Source organism: Periophthalmus magnuspinnatus, chromosome 11, assembly GCF_009829125.3.
Source record: "Periophthalmus magnuspinnatus isolate fPerMag1 chromosome 11, fPerMag1.2.pri, whole genome shotgun sequence".
NCBI classification, from domain to species: Eukaryota; Metazoa; Chordata; class Actinopteri; order Gobiiformes; family Gobiidae; genus Periophthalmus; species Periophthalmus magnuspinnatus.
In genome coordinates this window covers 10,619,463-10,632,837 of record NC_047136.2, presented here as the reverse complement: position 1 = coordinate 10,632,837, position 13,375 = coordinate 10,619,463, and the positions used below count along the sequence as shown (strand labels likewise).

At 36.6% G+C, this 13,375-nt stretch overlaps 2 protein-coding genes across 6 annotated transcripts in view; one reads left to right on the top strand and one right to left on the bottom strand.

The window, feature by feature from the left end:
- Positions 1-7,257, bottom strand: part of akap9 (A kinase (PRKA) anchor protein 9) — a 69,572-nt gene extending 62,315 nt beyond the window's left edge. For 4 of the 5 annotated variants that reach the window (XM_055225570.1, XM_055225573.1, XM_055225572.1 and 1 more), the window contains exon 1: positions 7,034-7,251. In XM_055225570.1, the coding sequence (XP_055081545.1) occupies positions 7,034-7,081 (48 nt within the window). In that variant the 5' untranslated portion in view covers positions 7,082-7,251. Of the gene's footprint in view, positions 1-7,033 lie in introns of all 5 variants that reach the window. The other variant, XM_055225569.1, reaches the window with a different exon arrangement.
- A 3,625-nt stretch (positions 7,258-10,882) lies between these two features.
- On the top strand, positions 10,883-12,782 carry LOC117378595 (transcription termination factor 1, mitochondrial). Its single transcript, XM_033975224.2, has 2 exons — positions 10,883-10,943; positions 11,540-12,782. The coding sequence occupies exon 2, from the start codon at positions 11,577-11,579 to the stop codon at positions 12,714-12,716; it is 1,140 nt and encodes a 379-aa protein (XP_033831115.1). The 5' UTR covers positions 10,883-10,943; positions 11,540-11,576; the 3' UTR covers positions 12,717-12,782.
- Positions 12,783-13,375: the final 593 nt, after the last annotated feature.

The following is a 13,375-nucleotide window of genomic DNA, read 5'->3' as shown; positions in this document are numbered from 1 at the left end:
TATATATATATAATATATATAATATATATATATTTATATTTATATAATATATATAATATATATTATATATATATTTATATTTATATATATATAATATATATAATATATATATATTTATATTTATATAATATATATAATATATATATATTTATATTTATATTTATATTTATATTTATATATATATATATATATATATATATATATATATATATATATATATATATATATATATATATATATATATATATATATATATATATATTGCTTTAAGTTTAAGTTTCAATGTGCAACAGTATAATATTACTAGCAATTTCTAAAATCAGACACACTTACTCAAATTGCTCAATAACACTAGGCCTGCTCAGTGATTTTGTATAAAGGTTATGGGCCAGTGCGATAAAACGAAGAGTGGGCTGCGAGTACCCACCCACAATGGGCTGCTAAAACCTTCAGAGGGCTCTTGATGTGCCCCTGCAACATCTAAATATACCCAGTGTTCTCTTCTAAATACGAGGCCAGTGTCAGAGAGAAAGAGGGAGTGAGAGAGTGAGAGAGGGAGAGAGGGAGACAGAGACACAGAGAGGTGAAGAAACCAAAACTGCATATTGTTGATGATTTACCTAAACTGAAATTTCAAATTTACTGTTAGGAAATAACAGAAAATTCAAAATGCATAGTTCAAGTTAAAATTACAGTGTGGTCCACTGGGGCCTATTAGTTCTGATTTAGATTCTAGACCAGAAGCTATTCATGTGATTCATGTTTAAATAAGTGCCTATTTTTGATACAAGATATCAATTTGGATGTTTATACATGTTTTTGACAGCCCTAGGTGCCTTCTTACAATACCAAGAACACAAACTGAAATCTATCTGCGTGGAGTGCATATGGCTATAGTCCATCCTGATTCCTCCACACTTTAGGTCTGGCTTCTCTTGAGCTTTGGACACCTCCCTGTGGTCCTTCTGAGCTACTTATCGCTGCATACTCGCCCTGCTCTCTGGAGCATATGGAGGAATGGAGACAGTGTAGCCACCACAGCACCATCTGCCAAACAGAATCTATGTAGGTGTACCTCCGTCTGCTGTCTGAACACATTCACATGACCACATAAGACACAGCTTTTAAAACAGGTCTGATAGTAGCTGCTAACTATTAACAACAAACACAGAAATGGCGACATCACAATCTGTGCTCTAGTAGGCCCGTCACAATAAGTACTATATCAACTTACTGTTTACTAAATGAGAGTTTAAAAATGTTTTTTACAGAATATTTATCGCATGTACCATTTATCAACACAAGGATTTTTTTTTTATTCATTGTATAGGGTCAAATAACTAACTTGTACGACTCATGTTTACGGTGTTTCATTCTGTTGTTCTGCTTTTCTAACAATGTTTTTTTTTTTTTTGTGTCAGTGGCATAAATTAGTTTCAATATTATCATTTATTGTCTATGTATACTTCAGCAATAAATGGTCAAATGGTCACAATTTTCCATAGCACTGTTCCACTTTCAAGGAATTCAAAGCCCTTTACATCAAAGAACCACTCACCCATTCACACACACATTCATACAGCAGTGTAACAGACTGGGCGCCAGGTGGGTTAAGTGTCTTTCCCAAGGACACAACAGAAATCATCTGTGGGAGCTAGAATCGCACCACCAACCCGTGGGTCAGTGGGTCTAACTGCTCTACCAATAATGTTTATGTTGAGAGTGAGATTCGAACCGCCAACCTTCGGATCAGTGGACAAACACTCTGAGCTACTGTTGCCCAATATATCACACCCCAAATTTTGTTATAGTGCCAGGACTACAAATGCTAATGTGGCGCTATTAGGTTTATAAATTATGCATACAACTTCAGTTTGAATTCTGTACTTCCATCAATGTCTCATTTGGATTCACCTTGACAAGTGTGACAGACATACTATAAGCTATAGCACATAGTAGCTTGTGAAGTTGTAATTTTATTTTCAAATTGGAAAATTGCCCGAGGGCGAAGATGTTAATCCTCCAGTATTATATTATGGAGAGTAAAATGATCTAACAAAAAGAGCAAATAAAGGCGTTGGTAGATAATTACTCCAATTAACAAAACAACAGGAGTAAGAAGCTCATGTCTAAGAGAGGACCTTGTTGGATGTCCTTACACTGTAATAAGGTTTACAAATGTTATGGTTTCATATTTTCACTCCCTCAATGGATGAGGATAAAACTAGCCTGCAGCAGTTCATCTTATTCTCCTTTTATAAGAAAAGTACAATTATCACATGTTCTGCACAGGCTGCACTTAGGCAAAAGCAACAATCTCAGGGTCTCCAGATGCAAGACCAGCACCTTCATCACACAAACAGGTCCACACACCTGCACACATTGTTCAGAACACATTTACTTATGAGAAAGCAAGGGAAACTTAATATAAGTCATATAAGTTATAAGTAGTATTTATAATGTTTACAAAATTTAACACAACGGTAACACAACGGTAACTATAATTTCAAATGTTTAACTATCATTCTATAGAAGTTATTTTTTGTTTATTAAGAGATCATCAGCCAGTCCTCCGTCAGAAAAAGTGTGCGGTTTGGTGCATAGTTTGGAGCAAGTAAGTTTACTAAGTCAGTGCAATTTAACACAAAAATAAAGTATGTGTTGCATTGACCTGTTCTTGTTGGGTCCTGGTTTGAGCCCAGTTTAGTCTGGGTGGTAGAGTTAGTTTGGTCCTGTTCTAGTTCTGGTTTAGTCCTGGTCTTCTCCAGGATTAGTTCTGAAAAGAGTCCCAGTTTAGTCCCTATTTTGATGTGGTCTGTGTGCAAGTGTGAACACATCCTAAATCAATAATGAAAATCGTGAGTGATCGATGATGGGACATAAAAGCTTATCGCAAAGCTAACTATCCCAAAAAAAATTGAAAGACAGCTTTGGTGTTAACACAAATTGGCACTAACTGGTGATAAAAATACACTATTTGGATATATAATTTAATATTTTACTATTTCAATATTTTATGTTAAAGTGGCACTAGGTAACTTTTGTGGGAAGGTTCGTCACCTGTTAGTCTCCATGGAGATGTTATTGCAATGACTGGCGTCTTCCACAGTATGACATTAAGCTTACCTGTATTCATTGAGACAAGCTGGTGACATTACTAGGCCAAGTTAAAGTTTAGATCTGAGAGACTACCAGGTAGCGGACCCCCTAAAAGAAAAGTTCCATTGTGCACCTTTAAATAAACGGATATTTGAATTAAATCATTGCCAAATTTCGATTATTTGCTTTGGACCAACATAAAATCAATAAAGAGAAAAGGAATGACATAACTCCCAGAAGGTAAATATTTCCTTTTTTGAGAGTAATACATATTCCTGAAAATAATAAAAGGCAACTACAAACTGTGACATTCAAGGTCCCTGGTGTGGAGTAAGTCAATTAATAAGACTTAGTAATGAGGTAATCTTGAGCATTCATTAATCTGCTTGTCACACAGATGCAGGGCAGGCTCCGAGTACGCTTAGTCACCTGAAGGATTAAACATTAAGATGTGGGATAAGTAGATCAAATTGTGCCCACAGTGCCCTGCAATGGCACCAAAAAGTATCCATGACGATAATAAACACACATCAAGTCAAGAGACTTGAGAGACAAAGGTGGAGTGTGCAAGTCAAACTGCACTCAAGTGAAACTAAAGGTTCACTATGTAACTTCAGTCAGTTACAGGTCAGGGGCTTCATTTATAAAATAGTACGTCAAAATCTACTTGAAAGAGTTCAGACAGATGAAACTCAAATTTCACATACGTGAAAAAACATTGGGATTTTTAAAACCCTCCATATGCACTCTTTCACATACTATTCTCTTCATAGATCACACCTGAATGAGATTAACCTAAACATGAGTCAATACATGGGAACAAACATGTATGTAGGCATATATGCACACAGTGAGTGTGCATGTATGCACATCAGTTTGTAAAAAAACGATACACAAATTAATTATGTATGTTTCTCACACGCTTGTGACTAAATGCTCACAGTTCAAATTCTGGGAAAACAGAGTTAAAATGAAACAGTTTCAAACTTCCACCAAACATGATTTCCTTAAAATGGCTCCCCCCATCTTGCTACTCTCCTCATCTCTGAAGTGTGTCTCTGAAATGTGTGTTCCATGTACACCAGCACCAGGCTATGGTCTATGTGGTCCAATACTTGTTCAGATACAGCTCAAGATCATTCAATAGCTATTCAGGAAAGGTTAATTTCTGTTCCGTGAATGTTATTTTTTGGTATCAACACTTGCTCAAATTAGTCGATCTAGCTTTGATACTGGTTTTAGTACTTATTATTCAATACTTTTGACAGCCTCTTCAGGTACAGTAGTAACATATCCATCAAGGCAAACAAATTTTTATCATAATAATGGCCTCAAACTGCAAGACAAGGATGTGTACAACACTGCTAATAAGTGGCTCTAACCAAAATATTCACAATTATTTCATTAACGTAATATTGTTAAAATATACCTATCTATGATAGGTTCAGCTGGTACACAAAAACTGGTACCAGCTGAACCAAACTTAGATGTGTTTCTGGGAATGTCATGATGATCAGAATGGAGGAGGTGTAATATGAGAATGAGCAGCTCCATGATGCTGTAATGTCCTCACTATAATACAGCCTGATTTTCCACAGAGCAAGAAGTCTGCAGCTAACTATAAAACAATGGAAATGAACTCTTAGGGCCTCATTTATTAAGTGTTTGCTCATGTGCTAAACAGCTAAACAAGCTTAAAAATTTCTCACAGAGATGCTAAAGAAGACGCTGCGCACTCCTATGAGTGAATGAATATGCAAAATGGGGTGTTTGCAAAGACATGCACAAAATTGGAGGTGGAAGAAATGCAAATTAAGTTGTTTAGTGGGTTCTGCCAGATTTTTAACAACTATGAGAGGTAAAACTGTGTGATAATATAGTACACTGGAGAGACAGGTATAAACCTGCTGCAATTTCTGCACCAATAGGGGATCTGATATTGATTTTAAATGCTTTAAAAAGACCCACAAGGACAGATGAGATATGTCATCTGTCTTTGTGAGACAGATACTTTGTTTCCAAAGCACAGGTAACAAAATAAAACTCTTGACCTGTAACAATTTGGTCCTGACTCTCACAATAACAATGTCTTACACTTGTAATGTGCTTTACAGGCTTGTCAAAGCCTCGTCAAAGCCTCAGACTTGCTGTACTCGCTAAATACCCTCATTTACATATCAGTTTTGCGGCAGAAATAATACACACACTTCCCAATGATAAATCACATGCAACTTGCCCACAAATTGCCCAAGCTATTTTTCAGTTTATACTCACATTGTAGCACACGGATTGATAACTGAGGCCTTTAGTCATTTGTATATTGTTTGTGAGAAAAACACAATGGAATGATGACAAACAGGCAGTACTGACACACAGTAATATGAATGGTTTACTCCATGTGGAACAAGGACACATTCCCTGTTGATTTTGCTTTGTTTGAACTGAATTACAAAAAAAACAAAACAATCTATTGTTTTCTTATAGCAGGAACCAATTTGAATGTTGATTTAGTGCACATTTCCTAATACAATTATTTTCCTCATATTTTCAGATATTGTCTGGCATTAAGAGCATTTGCATCCATGATTTAATGAAGAAGTGTTGCAAAAAGTAAACTATATATTAAACAAATGAGAAAATATAAGCTGATATGTGTAACAGATTGAATATATTTTTTTAATGATTGTCTATGAATTTAACACAAAAGGACACTTGGACCTAAAACCTATATTGTTCAGAGTCCATTATGAGAGTGCAGCTGAAGAAGTGTGAATGTGAGGCTGTGGTGACATGGTGCTGCTGTGGAGAGGAGCCTCTAATGGGACACAAGGGCCTTTTATTACCAAAATGCCAAAGCTATAACCACGGCGACGCACTTTAGCTCTGACCGCCTGCTGTGTTACCTGACAACCGCTGCAGGCTCCTACAAAAGACAACATCTCGTTCCAAACTACACCAGAACATCTCCACAATTACAGGTCATTCCACTGACTAATTTTGTTATTGTGTTCTTAACAACAGTAATAACCCTCCCAACAGACACTTTGCCCATAATAAAAATACAATTTAGTATGCAAATGAACAGTACAGTATTTTACTCTTCTCTGCCTGATAGCCAAGAGTTAATACAACAGAACCCTACAGCTATGTATCTTATCTTACCAAATCTTTGTCAAAGGCATTTGTACCTGGCATGTAACTTAAGTTTACAATGGAGGATTGCTTATGTCTACAAACCACTATGCATTCTTATGTTTTGAATGTACTACTATTAGTTTAACCAGAACAAGTTGAAGGATCATAGCAAGAATTCCCAACCCAAGTTATAGTGGTATGTTGCCAACAGCTGCTCACTGAAAAAGACCCACTAAGCTTTTCAAACACAAAGTCTCTCCTATTAACCTATGGGGTGTACTGCCATTCCCCACATTTAAGTGAAAGGGTTGGGGGTTGACCTGACCTCATTGTGGATGCTCCTGATGTGATAAAGCCACTGAAGCACAAGTTTGACATGTGGGGCACTGTTAGCTAAAGCTACTGTCCTGTAAATCCTGTTACACCAGTCAGTCTCTCTCCAAGAAGATTTAATAAGTGCTTGATAACAATGAGGGCCGTACGATTAAGACAGCATTAAGTTTACTTTTATAGGACAAATTGGGAGGACTAAAAAGAGAGTTTAAGCATTGTAAACCTCCAGCATGACAAAGGAGTTGTGTGGTTAGCCGTGGCTATGCTAACCCCGGCTGACAGTAAGAGCAAGGCGCATGTTTGGACCCTGACAGCTGAGAGGGCTCTGAAAGGAGAGGGGGGAGGACCAGAAACAGCTGACAACAACAAAGAAACACAACACTGTCTTGGCAATCTTTCTCCACAACTTTATCACTACGGGATCTGTAATTAGAAGTTATGCTAGCAGTTTAAAGTCAAAACATACCTTTGCTTTGCCGGCCTCCAGCTTCTTTTGCCTCTCCTCGTCTTCCATCTCCGCTGACCCTGTGGCTGGAATAAAAGACAACTTGCTTCATACGACTAGATCTCCAAGAGCTAAGTGCTCAATATCCTTGTTTAGCTCAAAGCTCCCTGTCAAAATCACGCCTGTCTAGGAGCTGTCTCCTTGTTGGTGGCAGTCCGCCGCCATGTTTTCCACGTAAACATGAGACCCGTCTGTGATGACGCGCTGTAGTCCCGCCGCGGCCACGCCCCCGGCATTCCTCCAGAGGAGCGTGCACTGGGACCCAACTAAAACAGCTTGTAGTTTTTGCAGTTCAAATCCAGGGTCCATGAATGAGCTTTTTATATTATGCACTTCGGGTATTTAACGTCTTTTTAAATTATTGTTTTTACTTTTTATATTTTCTGTAACATTCTGGGATTACTGATGGATTTAGTGTATTGGGCCAATTAATTTACATACCATACTCAAATAAATGCAGTTAAACAAGTAAATATAAAAATACATCAGCCTGAATGTACGTTGGCCTAAAGAAATCAAATACAATATTAGAAAAAGAAATCAAATTAAACTGTGCTTGCTGCAACCTATATGGCAATACTCTAAAATGCATATCACAATAAGCCAATATGTTATTGAGGTCCAACAGTGTTTAGTTTAGTTGAGATTGAGGCTTTGGATTCAAGCAGAGTTTTTGGAAAAAATGTCTTAGTCTGAGGGAAATGTTTTACAAAATATTATTGCACTAAAATAGCCTAAGTGACTCTCTACTATAACTATATGCTAAAAGAACTTGCTGTGTCATTTCCATATTGAATTATTCCCTAACAGTCACAGCAAAATTCTCTGACAGAAAGAAAAGTGGTCTCAAACTAAAGTCTGCTCTGTTTCTATGGTAACCTGGGGAAAAACTCAATTGTACTTTTTTGTACTTTTGAAGCATTTTGCATTTAAAACCCTTTCAGTCTGCATTTCTCAAACAATGTTGTTTTGAAGAAAGTAAAACATTTGAGCTTCCTTTGGTAAAGATACGGCAGGTAACATGAGAGAATGCTTGGGCTTCATTTTCTAGGACAGATGGCCTTGATAGAAGACTGAGTGGACATCAATTTAGCGTACTTACAGACGTCATCCGGCCTATTTTCAGAGTAAATTAAATTTTTGGATTTGAATTAGGGTTTGTCAGAAACAGTTGTGAGTTGTGCAAGTTTTCTCAGTTAATACAAATTAACACAATAAATGTAATGTTTCTTTTTTATTTTTCTTCAATTATTTAAATTTGCTAAAATGTCCTACAAATGAAATATTAGTCATTATTACAATATTAAAATGCATGCTCTACAATGCAGACACTAAAATATATGTTGCAAACAGTCTCTATTTGTCCAACAATAAACACTGAAACAAACAGTTGCTTTTTTCTAACAATTCACATTATGCTAAGCCATATGAGAATATATGTTATAGTAAATGTATTTAGATTATGTTAAACATTATGTGTGAAAGTTTCCAGATCCTGAACCAAATATACAGGTGTAAACATACCTGTAGCGGAGGCAGCAGCAGAAGGAGAGGAGGGCCTTGGCTTTCGGCTGACTGGAGCAGAGCAGCTTATTGTCTGACAAATTTTGAATTCCACCCATCGTCTTTTGGACATTTTTTAATTTGACCCTCCACTGTGCCACTGAAAGAGTCCCCCAGGATATGCAGAAATGTCCGAGCATCTGAAAGTTTGCAACTGTTTGTAAATTATTGATCGACAGAAGGAGTACTATGTCAGCAGTTACCAAAGCAACTTATAGGCGAATCGACCACAACAAATGCATCACAGGAGAGGGGAAACATTCATTCAAGTCTACCAGCACCTTCACTGAAATAGGCCTATATGAAAAAGTTATTCAAACAAAAAATAATCTTAATTACATTTTAGGGATGTTTGATATTTAGATAAAATTTATTTATATATCTATATTGCAATTTACAATCTTGGTGAGCTGATTAAAGTGTTTCATGGTTGCATTCACTCAGTCACACTGTGGTGGTGTGGTGGACAGCAACTTGCAGCCGCAGCTGTCCTGGAGCTAATGAAGCTTCTCTGACCACCACCAGTCACTCACACACGACATTTACAGACATGATGCATGGTTTGACAAGTGGCTGCATGCATTGCCCTTAAGGAACTAATAAAGTTGTCTGATTCTTATGCAGTATGAATAGACAAGGGCAGGATAACAACCACAGACCTTGTGATTACTAAACAACTGCACAATCACCTAAGCCACTGTTATAATTTCAATTAGTCTGTAGTTTTAATCAGTAAATACAGCAAAGATTAAATGGTCCAAATACACCGGATTAAAGCCTAATTCTTATTATAAGCTATTTTGGATATCAACAATTTTACCTCTAATCTAAATGTATATGTGTCATTGTGAATACACTTTTAACATTTAAAGGTGGACTGTGTAACTTTACTGGTGGGGGTATGCCAGTCATTTACCTCAATGGAGATGTTATTGCTTTATCTGGAATGTTTGGCAGTAATCTATATCATGGCGACAAGCAGGTGCACCAAGTTATGGGTTAGTTCTGACCCTGCTCACAGTAAGAATGCATGTTTTTTCAGGGTCTTTAGAGCAATAAAAACTCCTGTAATTGAATAAATGCTAGGAAGATTTAATGCCATACTGTGGAACATTATAATCAAAACAAAACCCATGGAGACAAGCAAAAATGTATATATTGCACCCACACAACAATTAATAATGTTCAAAAAGTAAAATAAAATTAATATATTTCTATTTGTTTGTTTACACGCATCATTCAACATTCAGTTAAAACCGTACCCTATAATTGTGCCGTTGCTCATTGATCATGGCCTTGAAGAAAATTGTTCAAACCAATCAGCTTCAGACACCTCAAGAGCTGTTCTCATCACATTACTATGCAAAATGAAACCAGTCAAGTGTAAACATACTGAGATGATATGATGAGAATTACAGAATTGTCCTTTTGAGAACATCTTCAGACACTCAGAGAAAGGAACTATTAATACCAAAATACTAAATTTCCTGGAGGTTCGGAGTGAAATCTCATGTGCGTAATGAAATACATATCACTGTGTTGTATTTAAATATTCATGAGAGGTAGTGGTGGGGCTCATCAGCTGAAAGGCTTTGGGTCATTTAGCTTTTCACTGCTGTTAGCCACAACACATGGCAAACGTTCCCACTCAGACAACAAGAGCCCTGTGTTTTGGCATTAATTATTGATGAACATAAAAATAATGGTTCAATGGTAAAGATAATCCTAATGGTGGGGGCCATCATGGTTAAAAGTAAGTAAGTGAGAAATAGAGAGAAATGCAAAATGAATGTGCGTTGTTTGCTGTCTTGGTCCCAGTCCAGTCAAATGTGTATCTATTGTCAATTGTGTGAGATTTGATACGGGTGTAACCTGCTTAATGTCCATAGTAGCTGGGATAGGCTCCAGTGAATGAATAAAATACTTCTGAATCATGAAAGACTTTACCTATTGACAGAATACAGACTAAACTGATTTATAAATCAAATTTTGTTGGCATTTTAAATTTTGCTGGAATGAGTATATCATATGGGTATTTACGGACTACAAACTATTAATAAAATAAAAACTGTCAATAAATACTGGTATGTATACTGTAATGGCCAATTTGTGATGGTAGTTAAGTTAGAACTATGGTGCGATGCCTGTTTAAAACCTGTTTAGTCCTTTGCTTCCATCTACTGGTTAAAATGAGAACTGTTGCACTAGATGGCGCTAGATGACAATTATCGCGAGAATTTGTGAAGTTTCACTTTGAGTGCTCTCCGTAAACGTCCTCCTGTCAAATCTTACCACAAAGTGTTCACTGGTAAGTTTATAAGATGTATGTTTTACTATATATGATGCTTATCGTTTTAAACGTTTTGAAACCTGAATATCACAACTGCTAAATCTAGGGTCATTCAAAGACGAATATGTCGATTTTAAAACTGAAGGTACTTTTCATATATAGAGCATAGACATAATACTGCATACAGCAAGTAAAGGATAGTTTCTACCAAATAATACATCAATTATTATATACTGTTAATTCAGTCAGACACAGGCATTGTTAAAATAAGACAACCTAGGTAGCATGTTTGCTTTTACTACCCTGCTATTTTCTTGTATATGTCAAAGCACACGTTTTAGAGCCAGAACACTGTTTTGATACTTCGCTGTTTATTTAGATTATTTTTTACAAAATGGTTGTGGGATAACAGAAAAGTCATAAGGCTACTCTAGAACTGGTAGACCTTAAGGGTTTTATTCTTTATTGCAAGACCAGTCAGTGCCCTGGCAGAAATCTACTTTAAGTTTTTATTTAGATGTTCATACCTCTCCTTTATAACCACCTTCATTTTTGCTCTGTATATACTTACTTTTCTGATTACCGTCAAACTGACTTTCTTGCTTTGCTTCCAGATGTTTGTGTGATGGAAGTTGCTGATTCGCACTGAAGATGGCAGCAGGACTCAGAGCTCTTCTTAATCGAGCATCTTTTGGCTTCACTGCTGTACAAAGAACATCACTGTGTTTATCAAGACAGCTCTGCAATGCCACACCTACAACAACCAATGATCCAAAACCAATCCCCAACCCAGAAAATGAATCTCTACTGGAAAATCTTAACCTTATGGGTGTTGATGTTAAAATGGCCCGCAGACGCCAGCCCGGAGTGCTCCGTAAAATCTTCACCAATGAACAAGGTGTGGCAAAGTTTCTTAAAAGCAAAGGTGCGAGCCGTAAAGAGATTGCAAGTGTCATAACGCGCTACCCACGAGCTATAACACGTTCTATTGATCACCTTGAAAAAAGATGGTCGTTATGGAGGAATATTTTCAAATCTGATGAGGAAATTGTTAGCATCCTGGATAGATCTCCTGAATCATTTTTTAGATCAAGCGACAATGAAAATTTGGAGAAAAACATATCTTTTCTGTCTTCTCTGGGACTCAACTCTAAAGACCTGCACAGACTATTGACCACAGCACCACGGACATTTTCTAATAGCGTTGAACTGAACAAACAAATGGTTGAGTGTTTACAGGATGTCTGTGCTGAACTCGGAGGAGACAGCCCAGAACAATTTGCCAAAACTGTAATCTCGAAAAATCTCTATATTTTAATCCGAAGTACTAAAAGAGTCAAAAATAATATTGATAGCTTGAAAACATCTCTTCAACTGAAAGATCATGAACTATTAGCTTTGCTTCAAGGTCCAGGGGCAGAGATTCTAGATCTTTCCAATGAATATTTGAAGAAAAATTTCACTAACCTTCAACAGAAAATGCTTTCACTTGGGTGCAAAAAGTCAGACATTAAGAAACTGATCATACAGCATCCCATGGTTTTGTACACTGGACTCGACACTCTGAACTACAAACTGGACTGTCTTGTCAAAGAAGGAATAACTATTAAACAGATAGTGGAAAAGCCCAAGGTATTAGAGTACAGCACCCAGAACATTATGGGGAAGATAAAGGAGCTAAAAAGTGTTGGATATGACTTTCAGAAAAATGGCATCAACATTTTAGACACAAGTCGAAAAAGATTTGATGCGAAGATGGAGAAACTGTCTGCCCTACCACCAGAGGAGTAAGTCTAATGAAGAGTTGCCATCATCATCCAGAACATATCTATGTAATTATCATATGCAGACTATGCACTCACTGTACCTTTTTTACACATTTCAAATTACTTTAATGTAATAAAGAAAAAAGCCTATACTGTTTCAATAAAAACCCTGTGGTCTGTCTTTATTTTTTTAAGGTTTATATTATTAAAGTTTAAAATTATTTTGTTGCAACTGTGATTTTTAAATGACACATAAACATATATTAAAAAATACAGCTAAGGAGTATATAAACGAAAGGAAATAAAGAAAAAATATGGGGGGGAACCAAAACACATCACTCAATGCGGAACGTTAGTCGCATCGTCTGTTTACTGCGGACCTGTTTAAGGGATACACTTTGAAACTCATGCTGTCAGGTGTTGTGTTCTTCATGTCAGCGCTGCAAGAGACAACTATCAAACATATCTACAGCTTGTTTCGATATCGGATTATACCGTGTGTCTGTTTTACGAAGAAAGAGATTTGCATTTTGTCCATTGTCACACAAGTACATTTTGTACGGTTAGCATATTAGCATTTCAAAAAACTGTAGACTACTTGGTTTTCACAACAGATTTTCAAACTGGTCGTGGCTAGATACTAAATTGGTGAGTGATCCTTTTTTTTTTTTTTTTTTTTTAAAC

Coding starts and splice junctions, on each gene's coding strand:
- LOC117378595 (XM_033975224.2), top strand. CDS start 11,577: ATGGCAGCAGGACTCAGAGCTCTTCTTAATCGAGCATCTTTTGGCTTC.